Below are 23,756 nucleotides of genomic sequence, written 5' to 3' on the forward strand. Positions count from 1 at the left end.
ATTTCTATATTAGGCAATAAAAGCAAAAGAAAATTTTTTTTTGTGGGCTATGAATTATAATCAAATAGTTATAATTTCTAAAACTAGCATTTCTTCTAACATGCTTTTTGTAGTATGCTGGCATGGAATTCTCCAATATTGATAAGCTGCCAGAGTCTGATGAAGCAAAATCATGTAACAAATTCACTATGCTTTTAGTCCTGTTCTGGATTATGTGTATTCCTGGACACAGGGTTACAGTTCCTAGCAGCTCAATTTCAAAAGGGATATCAAATGTACAAAGACAAAGTGTCTTAATAAGTTGATCAAAAATTTGTTGAAAGCTTCAAGACAATGCTTTAAGTTCTGAAATAGAGTGCATCATTGCAAATCTTTTGTCATGGTTTATGCATCTGTCTATAGGATTCAACAGAAACAAAACATTTTGCAAAACTTGGAATAGATGAATTGAATATCCTGTCCCACATATACAAAAAAGCCACTTAATGAAGATACTCAAATTTGCACTCTTGCAACCATATCCCAAAAATGAGTCACAGCCTCCAAGAAAAGAGCGAAAAAATCCTAAAAACCTATTACAATAACTTGATGTCTGTTGCAAAGTTGTAGAGACAAGCCTCAATTTAGAAGAGGCCCATCTGGATTTACTCAGCATTGCTTTGGCACAACAGCTCCTCCAGATTCTGCACTGACAATCAAAGCTGGATATAGGAACTTGGTGCTCCATTACATGAAGAACTACATATGGATAAAGACATGTTACAGTATGTTTGTTGCGAGCACAAACTTTTCCTATTTCTATGACAGTACTACAGTTAGAGGAGTTTTCTTTAGCTGTAGTTGATTACCATGGTGTCAGGTAAATTGCTTCTTCTTGCACCATATATTAATGCATATAATTGTCAGCTGATTAATATATCTCTATTTGTGCAGGAATTTCTTCCTCTGCACATTTCATACAAACATATGAATGTCTGTCTATATGTTGGGGGAAAGGGGAGTCAGGCAGGAAGAGGAGGAGGGCAAGAAGCATAGCAACATATTACAATTTAACTGTTTGGTAGTACAGAACCTGGGTATTGCTGAAAAAAGAGGCTTTTTTGTTCAGGCTTTTCATCTTGTCATCAGGACAATTTGCAAGAAAATCCCAATGTCAGGGGAAACAACATATTTCTACTGTATAAGGAGAGAGTGCTGATTGGTTTGGAAGTGGACTCTGAGTGGTAGAGGCGTTGCCATGGAGAATGCACCAGTTGATTGTGACTGATAGTTAACTAACAAGCATTGTTTGAAATTTAAACCAGGCAGCTTGACTCTGACTTGTCAAGACATTGCCCTGGGGAATGAATCAGCGAATGGCTGTCACTCATTTTGTTTACCTGAAACAGTCGCAATATGTGCACATGTTCTTTCTGTCTGCAATGAACAGGGCCGTGTATTAATATACCTAGCTTCCAGTACACACAAATGCACTACACTGCGAGCTCAACTGACGATCTTAAATTGGTTGCCAAATCACATCTGATGTTGGATACTTGTGTGTTTTGAGCTTTGTAAGCACGTGCTGGTTGGATACAGTCTGTACCTTGCCTGTTTGATATGATCCGCCAGTCTTTGGGATGTATGGCCTACATACCTAACATCATACTGGCACTAAAATTCATACACATTCCTCATTTGTGTGATAGGCAGAACTTTTTTTTTGGCTTGACAGCAGCATCCTGTTGGTGGCAAATACCACTCATGTTGCTACTGCATAGTAGCAGCCTGAAACAGTTAGCTTGCTGTTGCTCAAATTTTTGAGATACATTAGCCTTCCAGGGTAATCTGAGGTAGACTGGGCACTTTTCAGAGTTGAAAGGAAAGGCCTTGGCCTCTTCATGAATTTGTGCGATATACAGTGCGATCTGATCTGATCAGGGTAGCCATTATTCCACAGGATGTCTCTGATGCGCTCTATTTCAGAAATATTAAAATCTCTTTTGTTCAATTTTAGTATCAACCATTCAACTTTACCAACGGGTCTAGCTGGAATATAATGGGCAAACTGTTTTACGTGGGTTGAATATAACCTCGCAAGTAAGTTTTAAAAGAGACATTGAGGTTTTTCTTGATTGGACCACAATCAAAGCATAAAACAATAACAAGACTGGTGCAAACGTTTAGACAACTGTGATGCCCTCTTTAATAACTGGGCACATGGCTGCTTATGAAAAAACACTGAGAATTTTGTGTGTGCTGAGGGCATATTGTCATACAGATTGTAACAGCAGCAATTTAAAGTTCCCTCAAAAGAGTAACTGTTCCAAATTTGTGTTTTACAACAGCCAAAATGAAACATATCTTCTGGATATAATGTGTGCCCTGCAGCAAACTAATTGAGAGATTTCCAGTTTGCTTGCTACTCTATTCCCAAAAATATGGATCCTTACTCTTTAATAAATTGCAAGTAATTTTCATTCAATTATCAGAAAGAGCAGTTTAAGAACAACAGTAAGTGAAATAAAATTACATTATATGACTTATGCACTTGCCTATAACAGGGCAATTTTAAACTAGTGTCTGCTTTACTACTAGTTTTTTATTTTAATAGAAAAAAAGCCAATTAGTAGTGGTAGGAGTATTTTACAAATGTGGTTATGCATTATGAAGACATCCCAAAGCAGCTTAATTCTGATGAAAGATCATTAAGCTGAAATGTTAAACTCTGACTCTCTCTCTCTCTCTCCACAGATCTGCCAGACCTGCTGCGTAGTCCCAGCACTTTTGTTTTTATTTCAGCTTCATTACACACCTGGTATCTGCTGATCCGCTCCTGTTTTAACTGTTCAAACTTTCGTTTCAGTTCAGCCTGTCGTTCTACTTTTTTCTGGGCACGACCAACAAACAGCATCTTCCCATTCAGTTCTTTTCCATTCATTTCTTCCACAGCCTGCATGTACAAACAAGAAAATAGCATCAATGCGTCTATGATATATACAAGAACAACAAGATTTATCAAACTTCACATTTACTACAGTATACATAAGCCACAGTTACTCAACACTACACGATGCTACATTAAAGCCAACCCTATGGTGGCAGTGCAAGTTTCAATTATTGAACTATTGCAATGTGCATTAAAATACTTTCATTCTAAGGAATTAAGCTAGTTGTTCATTGTAAGGAGTTATAGTAACTGCTTGAAGGAAATTAAACAAACTAAATTTAAAACGCTTTCCAAAAGTAATTGCGGAGCACAAATAATGATGTAGCTTTTTAAAAATATATATATTTCCACATGAACAGAGAGAACCAGGGTGGGGGAATAACTCTCCTCCTCCTTACCAATTTTCTTCCCTGTTCTCCTAAAGGTATTGACTTTTTACCCTGGATACTAGCAGCCTCTACTACTTTAAAAGAGATATTATTCGGCCTTGGTTTCGTAGTCATACTCCCACATCAGAAGGTCAAAGGCTCACACCCACTCCAGAAATATGAGCACTTAATCTAGGCTGGCGCATCAGTAGTGTACTGAGGGATCACTGCACTGTCAGAGGTGCTAACTTTAAGATTAGTTATTAAACCAAAGGCCCATTTGCCCTCTCACATGGGTCTAAAGGATCCACAGTGCTATTTGAACAAGAAGCAAGGACATATCCCAGTGTTCTACATTTAACTGGGTCAAAATCCTGGAACTCCCTTCCTAACAGCACTGTGGATATACCTATACCACATAGACCGCAGCAGTTCAAGAAGGCAGCTCACCACTGCCTTCTCAAGGGCAACTAGGATGGCCAATAAAAATGTTGGCCTAACCAGCGAAGCCCACATCCCAATAAAAAAAAAATCCCAACCAACACTTAAAACAGATGACCTGTTCACAAATTTAATTGCTGTTTGCGAAACCTTGCTGTGTGCAAAATGGCTGCTGTGTTACCTACGTCACAGCAATGATTATTTAAATTAGGCATTTCTCACTTTAAGAGAAGGTTGCGGTGAAATAATTGCGGTTGTTAGGATACTAAAAAGGGATGAGATAATGTAGACTATGACATGCAATTTCACCTCGTCCAGGGCAATAAAAATAGAGGGTACAGCCTGCTCTTGAAGCAGGGGAGGGAAGTGGAATTCAAAACTACCTATCAAAATAATATTTCAATAAGCAAGCGCTCAATGGAACAGCTACTGAGGGAGATGGTGGAAGCAGTTAGTATTGATTTATTCAAATGCAAATTAGATAATTTATTTCAGAAAATAACTTATGGAATACAATGAATGAGTAATTTGAGACATGTTGTGGTAAATGTAGCATGCTAGGAAGGAACAGGTGACTTTGGACATATGGTTCCCAAAGCTATCCATCATTGGTGGTCTTCATTGTATCATATCTGATTTTGTTGTAAACTAACTGATAAATATTGATTGCTTTGATTAGTCAAATTTCCATTAGCATTGTATTATGTAACCACCAGCATTGGAAAAGGCAAACTAGAGTAATCTAGTCCTTTTTAGTCCAGGAATTCACATGTTCCTATTATTACACTTTAAAAGTACTTCATTAGGTGTAAAATGTTTCGGGACATCCTGAGGTCTATCTTTTTTTTTTAAATTCACATTTAAAGGCTATTTAATTACGGGCTGTGTTGCAGGCTGTACACAATTCTGTCCCCACTTGCACACATTAACTTCCAGAAAGGTTTCCTGGATAACAACTAGCAGTAGAAATCCTGGCCAATTTTCTCCTCCAAATAGAAGAGCACTAAAGCCATCATTGCATCCCACTGCTGCCTTATCTGAAATTAGCTGACTCAGCAAAGTGCAAACATTTGACCCAAGGCATCATAATCTGTATGGCTCAGCTACTGAATGGATATTTTTAAATTTATCACAAACTTAAAAGTTAGCTTTTATAATGCCAGAAATGTTGGGGAACACAGGGTTTAGTGAGAGGGACGAACTGAAAGAAATCAGTATTAGTAGGGAAATGGTGTTGGGGAAATCGATGGGATTGAAGGCCGATAAATCCCCGGGGCCTGATAATTTACATCCCAGAGTACTTAAGGAATTGGCCTAGGAATAGTGGATGCATTGGTGGTCATCTTTCGAGATTCTATAGACTTTAGAACAGTTCCTACAGATTGGAGGGTAGCCAATGTAACCCCACTATTTAAAAAGGGACGCAGAGAGAAAACAGGGAATTATAGACCAGTTAGCCTAACGTCGGTAGTGGGGAAAATTCTAGAGTCCATTATATAAAAGATTTAATAGCTGAGCACATGGAAAACAGTGGAAGAGTCAAAGAGTCAGCATGAATTTATGAAAGGGAAATCATACTTGACAGAACTACCGGAATTTTTCAAGGATGTAACTAGTAGAGTTGATGAGGGGGAGCCAGTGGATATGGTTTATTTGGACTTTCAGAAGGCTTTCAACAAAGTCTCACAGAAGAGATTGGCATATAAAATTAAAATGCTTGGGATTGGGGATAGCGTATTGAGATAGATAGAAAACAAAGTGTAGGAATAAACAGGTCTTTTTCCGAATGGCAGGCAGTGACTAGTGGGGTACCGCAGGGATCTGTGCTGGGACCCCAGTTATTCACAATACATATTAATGATTTAGATGAAGGAATTAAATGTAATATCTCCAAATTTGCAGATGACACAAAGCTGTGTGGGAGGGTGAGCTATGAGGAGGATGCAGAGATGCTTCAGTGTGATTTGGACAAGCTGAGTGAGTGGGCAAATGCATGGCAGATGCAGTATAAAGTGGATAAATATGAGGTTATCCATTTCGGTAGCAAAAACAGGAAGGCAGGTTATTATCTGAATGGCTATAAATTGAGAGAGGGGAATGTGCAACGAGACCTGTACACCAGTCCTTGTTCACCAGTCCCTGAAGGTAAGCATGCAGGTGCAGCAGGCAATTAAGAAGGCAAATGGTATGTTGGCCATCATAACCAGAGGATTCGAGTACAGGAACAGGGATGTCATGCTGCAATTGTACAGGGTATTGGTGAGACCACACCCGGAATATTGTGTGCAGTTTTGGTCTCCTTATCTGAGGAAGAATGTACTTGCTATAGAGGGAGTGCAAGGTTTACCCATCTGATTCCTGGGATGGCGGGACTGACATATGAGGAGAGATTGAGTCGATTAGGATTATATTCGCTAGAGTTCAGAAGAATGAGGGGGGGATTTCATAGAAACCTATAAAATTCTAACAGGACTAGACAGGGTAGATGCAGGAAGGATGTTCCCGATGGTGGGGGAGTCCAGAACCAGGGGTCACAGAGTGAGGATATGGGGTAGACCATTTAGGACTGAGATGAGGAGAAATGTCTTCACCCAGAGTGGTGAGCCTGTGGAATTCGTTACCACAGAAAGTAGTTGAGACCAAAACATTGTATGTTTTCAAGAAGGAGTTAGATATAGCTCTTGGGGCGAAAGGGATCAATGGGTATGGGGAGAAAGCGGGAGCAGGCTATTGAGTTGGATGATCAGCCATGATCATAATGAATGGCGGAGCAGGCTCGAAGGGCCGAATGGCCTACTCCTGCTCTTAGTTTCTAATAAAATAATTGCTGTGTGTATCAAAATGAATGAAATATTCATGTTTTATGCAAAAGCTGAAATTTACACTCCCAACAATGGGGAGATGATGGCACAGTAGTACTGTCATTGAACTAGTAATCCAGAGATCCAGGCAATGCTCTGGGGTCATGGGTTCAAATCCCACCACGGCAGCTGGGGGGATCTAAATTCGGTTAACAAAATCTTGAATATAAACATAGTCTCGGTAATGGTGACCATGAAACTATCATTAATTGTTGCAAAAATCTATCTGGTTCACTATGTCCTTCCTTTAGGGAAGGAACTTTGGCCATCCTGGGTATGTGACTCCAGACCACAGCAATGTAGTTGACTCTTAATTGTTCTCTCAAACTGGCCTAGCAAGCCATTCAATTGAAGTGCAAGTAGGGCTGGGCAACAAATGCTGGCCTTGCCAGCAATGCCCAAATCCCCTGAAAGAATAAAAAAAAGATGATTTTTTTTTAGCTTTAGCCAGATACTCTGATTTGAGTCAAACTATAGTGGTAACATGTCCTCAACCTAAAAGACCTAATTCTAATTCACTGTGAGTGATAACATTGTTAGCATTTGCTTTTAAAGATGCCCTCAAAAACACTGAACTGAAAAAAACACGTTAAACTTAAGATCGTCCTTCCAGGATACATTCAAAAATCCAGAATAATTTGTTTATTAGCCGTAGATTGTGGCCTAGTCACAAACCATGCACCAAAACTGTAAAGTGGGACACTGAGTTAAAGCAGTATTCGACAACTAGAAGCCTCTACACTGAAGAATTATAGTTATTAGGAAGACAAACATTGAACTGAGGGTAAGAGAAGAAAATGACTTCCGGTGAAATCGTAAAAACAAACCAAACGGTTTATGTAGTGACTTTTACTTCTGTAGCAAAGCATTATTTGACTGATCCTGGTGTTTTGAGATCATTTTGCATATGACTTGATGTCTAATTAAGTCTGACATCATCCGAACTAGGTAAGATTACAGAAGCAATCTTGCTTGTACTGCATTGTTTGCCTTTGCTTTCAACATAACATAATGTTAATGTAAAATGTAATGGTACAATATGTTCACAGCACAGGCTGCCTCATTTGCTATTCTTTTCCAATAATACATGTGGCACACATTAAAGCAGAATTGCTGGCATTTCTCTCCATTAATAAAAGTTTGCTTTGCATTCCAAAATCAATTTCTCAATTCAGCATTTATATCACTGAAAGTAATTCATAAAATATCAGAATTAGAAGTTCTCAAAGAACCTCAAATTCTACTTGGAAAATAAAAGTAGTTAAAAGAATGCAGATTTTGGAAAACCTCAATTTTACACCAATTTTTTTCAGTGAACCATATTAAAATTTCCAAATATGGAGTTTGGAGCAATTCAGTTTCTCTGTATCCTTCAGGTACAGGAAATTCATTTTGCTGACTGATTGACTCTGTTTAGTAAAACTAACATTCTAAATAGCTGCACACTAAGCATGTGCCAAAAAAAGAGCAGTCCTGATTCATTTCCATACTGGACCAAAAAGTTAAAAGCTCCTGTGAACCACCATACACACCTTGGAAGCATCTTCATGTTTTTCATAGCTAACAAAGCCAAAGCCTTTGCACTTTCCGTTTGGATCTGTCATTACTTTGACACTGAGGGTTTTGCCTAAGAGGGCAAAGAGAAACAGAAAAAGGATAGATGAATATCAGCAGATATTAAACTAATGAAGCAGCAAATAGAATTTGCATTCCTTTACAGAAGTAGCATTAGCTGGAGTAAGAAGAAGATATGTACTGCCCCTGCTCTCTGGTGATTTACATCTGTAATATTTTTTGTGTTTTTTTTGTTGCTATGGAGTTATATAAACTCTATGTCTCCTCTAAAAGAAATCCAAAATCTCAGGCTCTTAAAAAGCAGAATGCAATTACATTATCTGAAAAAGTTAGACAGGCTTGCATCTTCAGAGCGCTTGTATCCCAAAATTTAAATTAGTCTTATTCATTTCAATGAGAGACAATTGATGCAAAATAGATGTAGAATTTTCTTTAGTTCTCTTTATTTAAAAAAAAATTCTTCAGATTTTGTGTATAATCTTTTGTTTGACACTATCTATGCCTCATTCAGAATGTTGCATTTATCAATTTCTTCTCGACAGAATCCATTTTATTTTTAAACTGCAAGTATTGGTTGCAGTGCCAATTGTTGCGATGGTGGCAATTGTGGAAGCATAAAAGTCACATGCTTATTCTGTTCTCAAAGTAAACTGAAGAGTTGTAACATGGTTGCATTTAAATTCTACCAGTGTTTAAAAGGATAAACACTGCCTTCAGTAATATTGAAACTGTTCAGGTCTTAATGCAGCACAGATTTTCAACAGCATAAGTGAGGATGAAATCATTAGAGAAAAATAAAGGAAGAAAGAATAATGTGCAAGCTGCATATTGCAATGCAAGTTTCAATTCCACAGTCTTGTAACTGTTGTAAAATGAAAGTTCAATTTTTAAAATTGAGCAATTATCACTCTCCCTATTTACAAAAAATACCCTCACCATATATAACTGGAAGTATCATGAAGTGTGAGGAGGACAGATACAGACTCCAAGAGGATATAGACAGGCTGATAGAATGGGCAGACACATGGCACTTGAAATTTAATGCAGAGAAGCGTGAAGTGTTACATTTTCATAGGAGAAATGAGGAAAGGCAATAGGAAGGATATAATTCTAAAGGGAGTGCAATAGCAGAAGGACCTGGGGTATATAAGTACAAGTCACTGAAGGTGCCAAAGCTGGTTGAGAAAATGGTAAATAAGGCTATTGAACCTGGGCTTTATACACAGGGGCATAAAGTACAAAAGCAAGGATGTTATGGTGAACTTTCAGTTCAGCCTCAACTGGAGTATTGTGCCCTATTCTGGGCACCATATTTTAGGCATTGGAGAGAGTGCAGGAAAGGTTTACAAGAATGGTACCAGGATGAGAGACTTCAGTTAGGTAGACAGATCGGCAAAGCTAGGACAATTGTCCTTAGAGAAGGTTGAAAGGAGATTTGACAGAGGTGTTCAAAATCATGAGGGGTCGGACAGTGTAGATAGGGTGAAACTGTTCCCAATGGCGAAAGGGTTGAGAGCCAGAAGACGTTGATTTAAAATGATTAGCAAAAGAACCAGAGGCAACTTGAGGAAAAACTTTTTTTAAAAAAACACAGCAAGTGGTTAGGATCTGGAATGCACTGTCTGAAGGCAGCTTCAATCATGGCTTCCAAAAGTTAATCTGAGAGAAAAGGTTTGCAGGGTTATGGGACAAAAGCAGGATGTGGGACTAGCAAAGCTGCTCTGAGCGAGAGCTGGCACGGACACAAAATGACCACTGTAACCATCCTATGATTCTATGTATAATTCACCAAAATGAACATAGAATACTTCCATAAAAATGAGATCATTCCACAATACAGAATGAATATCTGTATTCTCCCCTCTAATGCCCTGCATCAAGACCACCTGCAGTTAGATTGAATTCAGGCCCCTGCCAGAGATGTTCACTGGGAGGGATACGGAATGAGTCAAACATCCAATCTCTATGGGAAGGCATCTGGCCTAAAACAACATCATGCCAGAGCAAAGCACTGATCAGGAATTTTCAAGAATGTGCAAAGTAAGAGTTGAGAAGATTTAATTATAACAGGAAATTTTCAGGTCATCAAATTGCCATGGAAGAATGCTCAAGTACTGTGATGAGAGCTTGAAAATTCAAAGACAAAGGAAATAAAATAATTTGAATGATAAATGAAATATACCCATGACACCTGGACACAGTCCTGCTGAAGTGTGTGTTGCCGGTAATATCACCTCACTAGGGGGATTGAAAAACAGAAGCACAGCACTACCAATTTATATTATCTTCCATCTCAAAGTACACTGTAGCAGAGTTACACTCACCAAATTTATCAAACATTTCTTTGAGTCGTTCATCATCCATATCATCACCAAAGTTCTTTATGTAAACATTGGTAAATTCTTTTGCCTTTGCACCAAGTTCAGCCTCTCTCTCTTTACGAGACTTAAAACGACCGACAAATCTAAATTAAGAAATTATATAATATTTAGTGAAATTCAAAAATCAAGCAAACGCTTCCATGGTGCATAGATTGAAAATTGACTGTGGTCCTTGAGATCAAATATTTGCTCTTGAAAATGCACATAACTATGATTTAGTTTGAAACATTTTGGTTGCTGAACCACTTAGTATAATCTCATTCCCTTTCTTCTCCTCCACTAAGTAACATTTCTTCATTCTTCTTCATAGTAAGCATAACTATGAACTTTCACACAAATAGAAAATACAAATAGAAGCTGTATAGTCAAAGATGATTAAAAATTAGCATTATACAAAAGAGGCACATTGAATGGATAACCCTTTCCTAGAGCTGAATGCTTCTGTGGAAATTATTCTAGTTGTGGAAATTGACACCTTCTTGCTATTAATGTTTTAGAACGGAGAGTTGATTATAATTATGAATAGGTTGCACACATCCTGTAGCTGTCTCAAAAAAAATAATATCGTATGTGAAAGATATGAGCAAAATAAGGAGAATCTCTTACGTTTGCTACAGGAGGCTCCCAAAGCAAATTCATTTTCATACAAGCAGTCCTTTTTTCACCTTAGTAGGCCACACTTGTGTCACACACATACTGTGTTTGCTATTACTGAGGTCTACCTCCTAACAGGGAAGTTGATCAGGTTAAGCTTTTTTGTGGCCTATAACTTCTTGAATGGATAAAATAACTATGATGTGCCTGAAATTAATTTAAAAAGCTTACTTTTATTCTTGGAACTGTATGAAGCAACAATAAGCTCAAACAGCTAGTCCCTGCGCACTCTCTCTCAAACACATTGTGCAATGAGGTGGGGTGGTTCTTCATACTAAGGACTGAGTTGCTGCACAGAAACTACAAAGGTTGGAGGTAAGCAATGTGCCACGGGCCAAAGTCCCATTAGGCTACAGATACGAAGTGGCAAAATGTTACATTGTTGTACTTTGTTAACCCACTGTTGATTTTTGTGTGATACACTGACTCTGAAGAAGTTGATTAGCTTGCTATTTTGACTACTTTATTTGCTTTTTATTTTGTTAACTTTAACTCCATAGTTAAAAAATGACCAAAAATATTTATTTTTACTCTAACATAAGTTATAAAATCTGAACAGAATTTTCAGACTATCTCCCCAATGAAAGATTTGAGTCCAATAGGAAGGAATTGCACTGCAGAGCATTTACTAGAACACTAACTGCTTCCACATTTGTTAATTTTATTAAACGATCTCAGCTTTGTTGGACATAGTTCATTCATTCTAGCCTATGTGTGGAGTTTTAGAGTAATCAGTAATTAATTGTGAACTAGAAAAATGCATCATCAATGAGACCCAAAATCGCTAAATGCAAGGTAGTTCCAACTGCAGTTAATAGTCTTTATTCATTTAAGGGAACATTTATTCAGTTAGAAAATTACAATACAACCCAAAATGAAAAATAAATGCTTTATAACAAGTCTGCTCTGAGCCAGCAGTACAACTGATCCATTACTGAAATTGTAAATACAAGTACTTGGAAGTGAAAGGTGAATTTGCGTATTGTTAATCCACTATGGTGCTTTGCCATAACGTCCTTCAACTTTGTGTGTTCCATGGACCAGTTACCTGTTCCACGCAACAGAAGACTTACAGCTAATTTGTTAACAGTGGCATTCCTCCCTTTAATGCTAAATAAAAATCTCATGAAGTATTATTTACTTCTACTTCTAAGCCTTGAATAATTGAAAAATAGGCAGTAAGATCAATGAAACACCTAACAAAAAAATGGTGTTTTAAGCTATGTTTAAAAATGTAAAGAACAAATGCAAATAAAGAAAAATAGAAAAAACAGTTGGGAAGAAGAAAGAATAGGGAGAAAAGGGAAGGCACGCAAAAATATACCCTTTTATTTAAAAAGTAGTGTTCACTTTAGTTGAACTGACCCAAATTAAAACAATTTTATTAAAATAGTACAATTAAATCACCATGTGGACATGCTGACAGCTTTCTCCTACAGGCAAACTTGGCTACACATAAACTTTAAATAAATTCATACAATCAACTTCTCAGATTTGCCATCTCCCAGTATGGAATATAACCAATTAACTATTTAATACAAGGTATCAACAACACTTTCCAAGGTCTGGCAGCACCCACATTAAAACCATTATTTTAAAGACCAACAGCTTTGAAGTACTCACACTTTCCGGTCATTAAGCAACATGCCATTCATTTTCTCAATAGCTCTATCTGCAGCATCCTGAGTCTCGAAGTGAACAAATGCATATCCTTTGGATCCATTCTCGTCACATACCACCTGAAGAAAAGAAATACCAGTGGTTCTGGGCAGCCTAAACTTGCACTTTACTTTCATATGCTTTTAATGAGAACTAAATGGTTCTACCGTAGATACAGTAAAAATGCAGATCAAATGCAAACAGCATTAGGACTTGGACAAAGGCCAAAAACTTGATAGTTCACCTCCAGTGTCATGCACTGGAAGAAGCAAGAAATGCATTTTGGCCTTAAAAACAAATTTATACCACTGCTCAGAAAAGGTAACCGGGCCAGGTTTTGCTGGAGCGGGGCATCTCATGGCATGCCCCATTAGTTTTTAGAATGGCAAGCTGCTAACAATGCAGTGAGGATCACAGGACATCTGGGAGCTTGGTGTACAACTGGACAAACGGTGCATTTCCTTAACCAATAAAATTAAAGGATTGAGAAATAAACAGAGGAAGGAAGGTGTACTGGAATGAATGAATACAATGTCATATCAGGTACAGAAAGAGAAGCAGAGCAAAAGAAAAATCATGAAGATCGAGCAAGGAAAAAATTTGGCATTTTTAAATGAAACAATTCACAACCCCAAGGAATGAGACCCTACATTATAAATTGTTTGCTTTCTGAGCAAAAAGTTGATTAGCAGTCATCACCTTGTTAAAAGGGTACTAACGCTGATAAAATTGCTACTTAACTTTTTGTAGTCAATTTAATGGGCAATTATGTACAAATGCAGCTACTTCATTAAAATTGCGGGGAGGTTAAGGGTGATGTGCTGTTTTTGGGTAGGTTATGCCAGGATGGCACAAAATGGCCAGAAGCTTCTGGGAATTCACAGAATACCTCTCTTTCACTACAAGTTGCTGGTCAATTTATGTATTAATAATTGCACGCATCATTCAGACACCACAATTTCTGCAATAAAATCTGGCCCATGGAAATAATTAACTTTTCTTTGGACGAGCATTTCTAATTGGATTATTCATGCCACTGGTACTAAGCTACTGTGGCAAACAGCTTTCCAAAAGTTCCTGCAGGTCGTGTACCCTGAGATAGAATTCTCCTAGAAGATTTTCTGATGTCATCAGATCTCTAACACATACAAACTTACATGCTTATTACATGTTAGAGGGCAAAAAGGTAGTGAGAAGTCTAAGATTTGCTTTCATTCTGTCATGGTTTCAAACTCACCTTACAAGACAAGATGTTTCCAAATGCGGAGAAGGTGTCGTACAAAGCCTTGTTGTCAATGGACTTGTCCAGATTCTTGATGAACACATTACCTACACCCGACTTCCTCAGTGATGGGTCACGCTGCGACCACATGATTCGGATTGGTTTCCCCTTGATGACATCAAAGTTCATGGTGTCCAAGGCACGTTCAGCTACAATAGTAAGTAAACTTTAAAAGTTGACCAACTATAGCTAAAATTAATAGGGTCTATCATCAAGATACGGAAATAGGTTGCACAGCATAATAAAATGCTGTCTTGCCCCCTCTACGTCAAACTTCTTTGTCTAAATGGCTGTATGATTCAGCCCAGTAAATATATGCAAACAGATCAGGACAGACAAGCCACAAAATTTGTTTCAACTGTGGGGTGAAAAACAATCACTCCTTCCCAGAAACCTTGGACAAGATCAGGAAGCTCACAGTTCAAGGGTCAAAACATGATAAATAATTTTCTTGTTCACTTCTTATGCTTAAGTAGAATTACACAGATCTGGCACAACAGATGCCAAGATTGTTAATTAATGGATTGTTAGCATGCTTGAATTCTGAAAATTTTTACAGTCAACACATTCAAAGGGGAGGGGAGATGGTGGCCTAGTGATAATATTACTGGACTCGTAATCCAGAGGCCCAAGCTAATGTTCTGGGGACATGGGTTCAAATTCCCCCAAAACAGCTGGTGGAATTTAAATTCAATTATTAATCTGGAATAATGGTGACTTTGACAACTATCATCAATTCTTGTAAAAACCTATCTGGTTCACCTATGTCCATTAGGGAAGGAAATCTGCCATCCTTACTATGGTCTGGTCCACGTGACACCAGGCCCACAGCAATGTGATTGGCTCTTAACTGCCCTTTTCAATGGCCTAGCAAGATACTCGGTTCAAACGCAATTAGAGATGGGCAACAAATGCTGGCCATGCCAGCAACATCCACATACCATGAAAAAATAAAGAGAAAAGAAATTACTGATGTACTACCAGTACTGTAATCAGTGACTCCCCACAAATGAGTTCCTAATCTTGACATCTAGAGTTATCTGGAGTAGATATGGCATCTCATCATAGAAAAGAATGGGTAATTTAAGTGAGAGCTACTTAAGTCCAATTCAAAAAGGCTTCTTATAGTGTAGCACTGACATTTAGTATAACTTTTTCAGATAAGGGAATCACGTGGCATTAAAAAAACTAAGAGAAGGGATATTGAAAGTTGTTGAACTGTAGTAGGAATGTTTTTGGGTTCTCTCTGCTTGAGGCTGAACACAACTACAAAGGCAATAAAATGTTACAGGTCTTAAAGCAGCTACAACTAAATATCATTTTTAAAAGCTAATTATTCCACCAAGATAAGCACCCACAAAAATTAAAATAGCATGTATCTTAGTAACTGCTCTCAAGATGTGTTTACCTCAGTTTTCATTGGACCATGATATAAAATGCTCATGTGCCAGGAAGGAAAGTTAGAAGTTTTACATATACTTGAACAACTGAAGCACTGTATTAAGGCTTGCAAAAGACACTGACCAAATCACAGAATGTAGACTTCAGCTGTATTAATACCATTATATATTCATGAAAGAGTATTTGTAGTTTTCACTTGAATTACTAAGAAAGTTGTGGGTATTTTACATATAAAAGTGAAACTTTTGAAAGTTATTTACACCTTCTTTCCATTTCTCTGCTGAAGCCATGTCTCAACTTTTGCCAATAACATTCTGAAAACTAATGTTGAGAAGTACAAATGTATGACTTGGGGTCAAAACTCTCTTCCCTCACCTCTATAAATACCTTTTACTAAAGAGTCACCCAACCACAGAGACATGCCTAGAATCAGGAGCTCACAAAGAGAGGCAAAAACATAAACCCACATCTTACCATTTTGCACCTACATTTCTGGTTAGTAAATATATTAAAGTGGTTCTACAAGCTCTTATGACAACGTTTTACAGTGTAATACTGTTTCATAACCCAGGCGGGAAATGTCAATTTTACACGAGCAAATTTTAAAAATAAATATTTGGCACATACCCACATAAGATTCTTTGCAGTTCTACTATTTAATTGCTATGCAAATAAAATTTCAATAGCACAGCCAGCAGAATTTATTTTCCCAAAAATCACAAGTCAATCACTTTAAAGTTAATATGTTGCATTTTGATTCCATGAGCTATTTGCAACAGGCCTGCCCAGTTCCCTGTACACCATTCCCTCTGGCCTCTGAAAGTCAGCAGAACGAACAAGCTCACATTTTGCTGAGTTCTCTGTTAGTAAATACTCTGTGTCTGTGAAAAGCTTCACTGATTGAAATTCGTGGGCAACAATTTTTCCTCATCCCAACTTTCCTAAGCACTATCCAATACATTTACTAGAAGGATAACACAAACTTAATTGTGGATTGAAAATGATCAATTTAATACATTCTCCCTTCACCCCTGGTCAGTGGGAAGCAAGATTAATAAAATGACATTGAAAAGTTTAAAAACACTTTAAAAAAAAAACAGGAATAGCAGCTTTCATGTAGTCACACTCAGGATTGACTAATTCACCTCAGTTTACATTTGATCAGTTATAATTGGATTCTGTTAGTGTTCGGATATTGTGGTTCCCATTGGTTCAGAGATATGCCCCAAGTCATTTCATACAGCAAGAATTATTCTGATTGGACTTCAGGGTAACATTTCCACTGCCACTAGTATGGTACAAATTCATAATGCAAAGACATAAAATAGAATAACAGCTGGAATCTGAGTATAGAGACAACAAATACACTGCACTTTCACCCTTTCCATATGGATAGAACACACCATCAACCTTGATTAAATGGCTACTTCATCTAAATAGTCATTTCTTCCAAAAAGGACATTTGATTGAGTGGGACTTGTATCTGGATTAAGAGGCACCTAGTAATCTGATGACAACCATTAATATAGTGGTTCAAATATTTTGGCAGTACAAGAAAATCTAATTCACACATATCAACAAACAACTGCAGTTTAAAACTGAAGGACATTTCCAACTTTCTGAAATTACCAGTTGATCTTTTTAAATCTCAACTTTGACAGCAACTTCTCCTGCTTAAAGAGACCAATCAAATAAATATTGGCAGGTATGCAGACGTTAAGTTTATTCTCTTGCATTAAGACACCAGTACAGTTAGTGCTATAAAGCTGTATTTTATCAGCATGAAAGCTAAACCCTAAATAAAATATCTTTTAAGAAACATGCATTCTTTCCAAGAGCTGCAGTTTCAGCTTCCAAATTTCTCTCAGGGGTGAAATTTCCATGTCTGTAAGAATTAGCACTCCTGTACTTTACAGTATTTAAAGAAAACACTTACATTGTAATTTGTCAGCATTTCTGTGAATTCTGAAGTAATGTGTAAAGGTTATGAAATATTTTATTTTACATGTACTCCCAAAGCCAATGAAAGCTACATTGTCATGTTAATGATAATACACAGCCATTTCACAAAAGCACCATCAATAGACGATGTAACCTCTTTTGTGCTTCATTGCTTGCTATTTTTAGCAAGTGGTCCTTTAAAGGCATGTGCTGGCAGAAGAGCTGAATCAACATTACACTCGCCACATGGTCTGAGCCAATCTCCTTTCCTGGGGTTTAGCTAAAATAAAACCTCAATGGACAGACACTATTTAAGTTACTGATTTGGAACCAGGGACATTGAAACTTTTCTGACCTTTAGACAATTTATTCAATTCAGGAAAATATAACTGACATTAATGCAAGGCATGCAAATTGCATCAAAAATTCAAGCACTTCCAAAGTTTATCACATTGCATTCTCCGAAAAAAATGTATATCTGACATTTAAGATTAAAGTAACCTTAAAAGGAAATATTTAGTCCTAAATTCTGAACAAAGTTCTATGAGTTTTTTGAATTGAACTTCCATGGTCAATAACCATAATTAGTTAAAAAAAAAGCTGACCAGTAAATTTTTCTTCAAACTATTAATGGAATTTTGAACAGTGAGCTACAATGGGTTCATTTAGAAATTGCATATTTATGACAGTAATTACAATAAAATTGCTATTTTAAAACTGCATTCAACTTTTGGAACACAGTATTCATCTTCTCAACTGCTGCATAAGCAATTTCAGTTTAACAAAAGTGCCAGGGAAAGGTGTTACTTTTTTTTAAAGCTTCATTTTCTGACATTCAAATTTGGAACAAGTTACTTCATCTTTCTGACATTTCTATGTTTGTTGCAACATTCTGCATTTCCAGCACCATATCTTTCCTCTTCCTTATTGTTTTTGCCAGTTTTGTGCATAGACGCTTGTGTCCACTTTCTAGGATTCAACTATACTTTCAAGCATTACATACTCTCAAGCATTTCAATGCCAATCTACATCATAGATGATGGTCCACCTTCATTTTACTATGGATATATCATGTTGCCATTGATCTAAAGAGATCAACCAGTGTAAAGCAGACCAACAGATCTTAATTTTGATATACGGTACAAATTCATAACCAACAGAAAAAGATGATTTTTTTTCGCCAATTAATATTTTGAACAATGTTCAGATGCCCAGTGAGTCATTGTGGGGACCTGTAAAAATTGGTGTTTCTGACAGTAATTATAACCTGTTTAAAACGTGAATCTAGTGATTTATGTGACAAACGTAGATTGAATTTATGTCCTCCATGAAGCTGCAGGAAGTTAAAACTGATAGTCGTGTGCCCTTAAAGTTTACATATAGAATAGCTTTTGGGTAGAGTGAATACACTTCAATTCCAACTGTGTACAAAAGTTAATCTGTTGTGAAAAGAATGTGAAGCTCAAATGGCTTATATAGGTTTCTGACCAAGTCTTAACCTTTTGTAACTCACAACAACCCAACAGTTACTTTATATGATACCTGTAAGAACTGTTGTCACTAATATTTCAGTGTAATGGTGACTTTGATTTTTTTTTATACTACAGGCACGTCAATTGTGAAAATGCCCAGAAAGTATAGTATTTTTGTTATGCAAATTGGAGTTGTCTAGAAAAAACACATGAACTATGACCCTACCGTAAGGTATTGGTTTGTTACAGTTGGTGGCTGCAATAGATTAATTTGAAGAACTGAATTAAAACCATCATACAAGAAGCATATTGATACATTAAAATGAATTTTCCCCAAAAAGTATATTACCATCAATATGCTAATAATTCTAGTGACAACTAATACTAGTAAGTGGTGTGCTCAACTCTGCTATGATTATCTTGTGAAGGCAGCAGCATTTTTTAAAAAAAAACATTATTTGACAGAAAGGGGATGAAAACAGATTTCATAATGGAAGACTTTGCCTAAATCAAGTGACAAGAAGAGTCACTAGTACAGGGGAGAAAAGAATTAGTGACACTAGAAAGTTGTATGCTGAGCACATTAGAATACTGCTTCATATTTCATTATGGATAACGTGTAAATGCTCGAGTTGCTCCTTACCATGCGTGTAGGTTGCTGGTAGTTGAACATTTATTTCTGAATTAGATAAAGGAGGATTCCGATTGGCTGAGAACTGTGGTTAAGCCCACGATAGTTGCACAGTTTCGCTCAGCATCAGAACCTTTCATTGTTTTGTGTTAGAGCTGGTGCTGTGATGTCAGGAGGATCACAGAACAACAACTGAAAAAGATTTTTTAAAAATTTTAACAGACATTAAAACAAAATGAAACTAATAATCTAAGTGCAACAATTAAATCAAAAGGTATAATTATCCATATTTCAGCACACAAGTTATTGTTTTAAGCACTCTAACTTGTGCCAAGATATATACTCATGTGCTGAAACTTGCACTAGTGAACAAGATGGTGCACATTATCTGCTGCTACCCTATTGTTAACTGGATTTAAAAGTCACTAGAATACTTTAAAATACTGTTTCTTTATCATACAACGATTACTAGTGGACAGAGGCCTATTCCCCCAATAACTCAATCACATTAGGGTTCAAAGTAGCATATGAAATGGCTGAAACTGCACTAAAGTGAAGGTGAATACCTTCTGCTGATGATCCCCATCATTGTTGCAAATACACAAAACTTGACCAACAACCAGGGAAAGGGAGAGAGTAGATTTACCCTGTGCAGAAAGTAAGTAATGCCAGATTAGATTGAATGAACTAGTCCAACACGGCAGGCAGGAAACAAAAATAATTTAAGTACAAAATCACAGTGTAAAATACTAGAACAGTGCACATGACCAAAAAGCAAAATATCCCCTCATCATTTTGTGGCTAAATGGATAACCTGATATAGCAATGAACACTACATCAAGGAAAATCCACTGTTCAATAGCTTGCTAGGTTCTCGGATCTCAGTCCTGGGTTACAATCTGCTTCAGCACCCATTAGGCTTGGAGATGAGGAGAAGCACTGCTCAACAACATTATGAAGCTTTCAGTCACTGATGTACATTAAATAATACAAATGATACTGAGTCTTCAGAGACATTCTCACGATATATTTCAGTGAAATTTGAATACTCAATGCTTATTCTTACTGACTCTAATCTTGAGTTTTAATATGCACAAAACTCTAACCGAATTCAAGTACCATAATGGTGACAGTACAAAATCACCTTTGTCTCTCTCCATCTGCCCTCTACATTGTTATGGTTCATTCAGGCACCTTAATTAAAAGGCTATTCTTCATATGCAATGCATATGCTTCTCGAAAGCAACTGCTAGCTGACTTTTGGATCATAGACAGGCTCTCTCCAGAAGGGGTTCATAAGACCAAAATCTGGTACCAGATTTTCTTTGGCTGGTTTTCTTTCTTCCCCTAGCCCAGGGACACTGATGCCAATTCTAGTGTGTCTTCCAACACCCGAGCTGAAATTAGCTATAAAACAGTTTTCATAGCTTGTTTGGCCCAGTGACAGATCGGGTGCTTCATCTGTCTATTGAACCATGGGGGGGGGGGTTGCTCTACAACTTTCCTTCCACAAGGCCCATACGTGTGCCATGTATGTTTTTGCATGGCTAAAAGGCATTTCATCTACTATGCAGCTTACCGAGTATCCATGTTCCTGCCTGCAATTTCTTTAGAACATCTTAAAAACAACTCGTGCCAATTCACTGAGAACCGTGACATTGACAAATGTTAAATCATTATTGATTTTCATACACGTGAAACTATGTGTTTACAAACAGAAACCCCAAAGTCATGATATTTCTGTCCCTTCAGAATTCTTAACCTTTCTACCTTCTAGCCCATTATTTCAGTTCTCTGCAATTAAATCACCAGGTAATTGATGCTGTATTTCAGAAATTAGGACAGGGAATCTCCCAGATAAGAATGTTTGGTGCAGGCCATGATTTTAAAGGTGCTTTTCAAGTCGACAGAATAGAAACATTCCCTGAGCTTGCCAGGCTAGTTATTGATACCTTGGTAATAATGTGTTCCTCTGCAAGTTGCCCCCACCCACAACCCCAGAAGGTGGCAGCAGTTTGGTGGAAGCTGTCATTCAACTGGCTGAGTTTCAGGCTTCTGATCAATCCCCAACCCTGGGAGGAGATGAATTTGGTGGCAGCTGTCATTCAGCTGGCTGAGTTTCAGACTCCTGATCATTCCCCAACCTTGGGAGAAGGTGAGTTTGGTGGTTCATCTGGGCGAGTTTCAGGCTCCTGATCATTCCCCAACCCTGGGAGGTGAGTTTGGTGGAAGCTGTCATTCATCTGACCGAGTTTCAGGCTCCTGATCATTCCCCAACCCTGGGAGGAAGTGAGTTTGGTGGAAGCTGGTCATTCAGCTGGCTGAGTTTCAGACTCCTGGCCAATCCCCAACCCTGGAAGGAGGTGAGTTTGGTGGAAGCTGTCATTCATCTGGCCAAGTTTCAGGCACCTGATCGTTCCCCAACCCTGGAAGGAGGTGAATTTGGTGGAAGCTGTCATTCAGCTGGCTGAGTTTCAGACTCCTGATCATTGCCCAACCCTGGATGGAGGGTTTGGTGGAAGCTGTCATTCAGCTGGCTGAGTTTCAGACTCCTGATCATTCCCCAACCCTGGAAGGAGGTGAGTTTGGTGGAAGCTGTCATTCAGCTGGCTGAGTTTCAGGCTCCGGATCAATCCCCAAACTTGGAAGGAGGTGAGTTTGGTGGAAGCTGTCATTCAGCTGGCTGAGTTTCAGGCTCCTGATCATTCCCCAACCTTGGAAGGAGGTGAGTTTGGTGGAAGCTGTCATTCAGCTGGCTGAGTTTCAGGCTCCTGATCATTCCCCAACCTTGGAAGGAGGTGAGTTTGGTGGAAGCTGTCATTCAGCTGGCTGAGTTTCAGGCTCCTGACCATTGCCCAACCCTGGAAGGAGGTGAGTTTTGTGGAAGCTGTCATTCAGCTGGCTGAGTTTCAGGCTCCTGATCATTGCCCAACCTTGGAAGGAGGTGAGTTTTGTGGAAGCTGTCATTCAGCTGGCTGAATTTCAGGCTCCTGATCAATCTCCAAACTTGGAAGGAGGTGAGTTTGGTGGAAGCTGTCATTCAGCTGGCTGAGTTTCAGGCCGCTCTTGAAAGGGAGGAGGTGGGGGGGGGGGGGGGGGGGGGGGGGTGGGAGGGGGATAGTGGTGGATGGGAAAGTGGTTTAAGGTTTTAAAAAAAAAATATGAAGTGTTGGGCTCACCGTCTGCGGGCTGCTGGAAGTTGACATAGGCGTATCCGAGTGACCTCCTGGTGATCATGTCCCTGCAAACTCTGATGGAGAGCACAGGCCCGGCCGGGCTAAATTTCTCATACAGCATCGCCTCGGTCACATCTGGGTGCAGGTCGCCGACATAGAGCGAGGCCATGGGGTAGCTGGCACCGGTCTGATTCATCCTCAGGAGAGTCCGACACAAATCAAAATGTTAATTTTAAAAGGGAGAGAGAGAGAGAGAGAGAGAGAGCGAGGATTTAAAACGGGGGGGGGGGGGGGGGGAGGGAGGAAGGGAGGAAAAAAAAACCGCCGGGCAAAGAACTTTCCAGAAATGCGCGAACCGGCTTTAAAATGTTCTCTTCTCTCCTTAAGCCTGTGGCCTAGAGTAGGATTCCACGTCTCGTAATTTAAAAATAAACCGTTTCGAATGCTTGAGTTTCCAGAAACTTCGGAAGGTTTGTCCCTACCGATTGCAGACAGTAAATCCCAGAGCGTGGCTGACACCTGGTTGGCTTTATTTTTCCTTTTTTTTTTAAATTTATTAAAAATTAGCTGGATTTTTTTTTCTCCTCCTCTTTTAAAACTTGGTTCCGCCGATTTTTATTTGGGTTTTTTTTTTCCTTTTGTTTTATAAAGTTTTTTTTTATTTTTTTTTGGATTTTTTTTTTCAAGTATGAGTGTGTGCCGCCGCGGGAGCTTTCCCACACTCACACATGTGGCTAGGAGACGGAGGGAGAGTAATGGAGGAGAAGGCCTTTTATACCAGCCACCAAACGGTCCCGTCACTTCCTGCGCCATGAGAGGAAAAGGCCAACGAGCAAGAACAAGAGAGGAAAAAAAAAAACCCCACCAACTCAGCTCAGTCAGCTACAGTCGCTGCCCTCTGCAGGCTCCACAGCTCAAAGCTCCTGTCCCTTCAAAAGCTCAACCGGGAACGAAGGAGGGCTTCAAACCAAACCAAAACAAACCA

The 23,756-nt window shown here is 38.4% G+C and overlaps 1 protein-coding gene and 1 non-coding gene across 4 annotated transcripts in view; both read right to left on the reverse strand.

Moving 5' to 3' along the window:
* Nucleotides 1-23,516, reverse strand: part of pabpc4 (poly(A) binding protein, cytoplasmic 4 (inducible form)) — a 44,879-nt gene extending 21,363 nt beyond the window's left edge. The window contains exons 1-7 of one of the 3 annotated variants that reach the window (XM_041212232.1): nt 22,775-22,972; nt 19,608-19,787; nt 14,106-14,299; nt 12,833-12,948; nt 10,499-10,638; nt 8,132-8,226; nt 2,795-2,932 (exon numbers count right to left, since the gene is read on the reverse strand). In XM_041212232.1, coding sequence (XP_041068166.1) covers nt 2,795-2,932; nt 8,132-8,226; nt 10,499-10,638; nt 12,833-12,948; nt 14,106-14,279 — 663 coding nt within the window. In that variant the 5' untranslated portion in view covers nt 14,280-14,299; nt 19,608-19,787; nt 22,775-22,972. Of the gene's footprint in view, nt 1-2,794; nt 2,933-8,131; nt 8,227-10,498; nt 10,639-12,832; nt 12,949-14,105; nt 14,300-19,607; nt 19,788-22,774 lie in introns of all 3 variants that reach the window. The other 2 variants (XM_041212231.1, XR_005945970.1) reach the window with 2 other exon arrangements.
* LOC121292042 lies at nt 591-722 on the reverse strand. Its single transcript, XR_005946168.1, has one exon. It is a non-coding gene; the product is annotated as a small nucleolar RNA SNORA55 (small nucleolar RNA).
* Nucleotides 23,517-23,756: the final 240 nt, after the last annotated feature.

Source organism: Carcharodon carcharias, chromosome 19, assembly GCF_017639515.1.
Source record: "Carcharodon carcharias isolate sCarCar2 chromosome 19, sCarCar2.pri, whole genome shotgun sequence".
NCBI classification, from domain to species: domain Eukaryota; kingdom Metazoa; phylum Chordata; class Chondrichthyes; order Lamniformes; family Lamnidae; genus Carcharodon; species Carcharodon carcharias.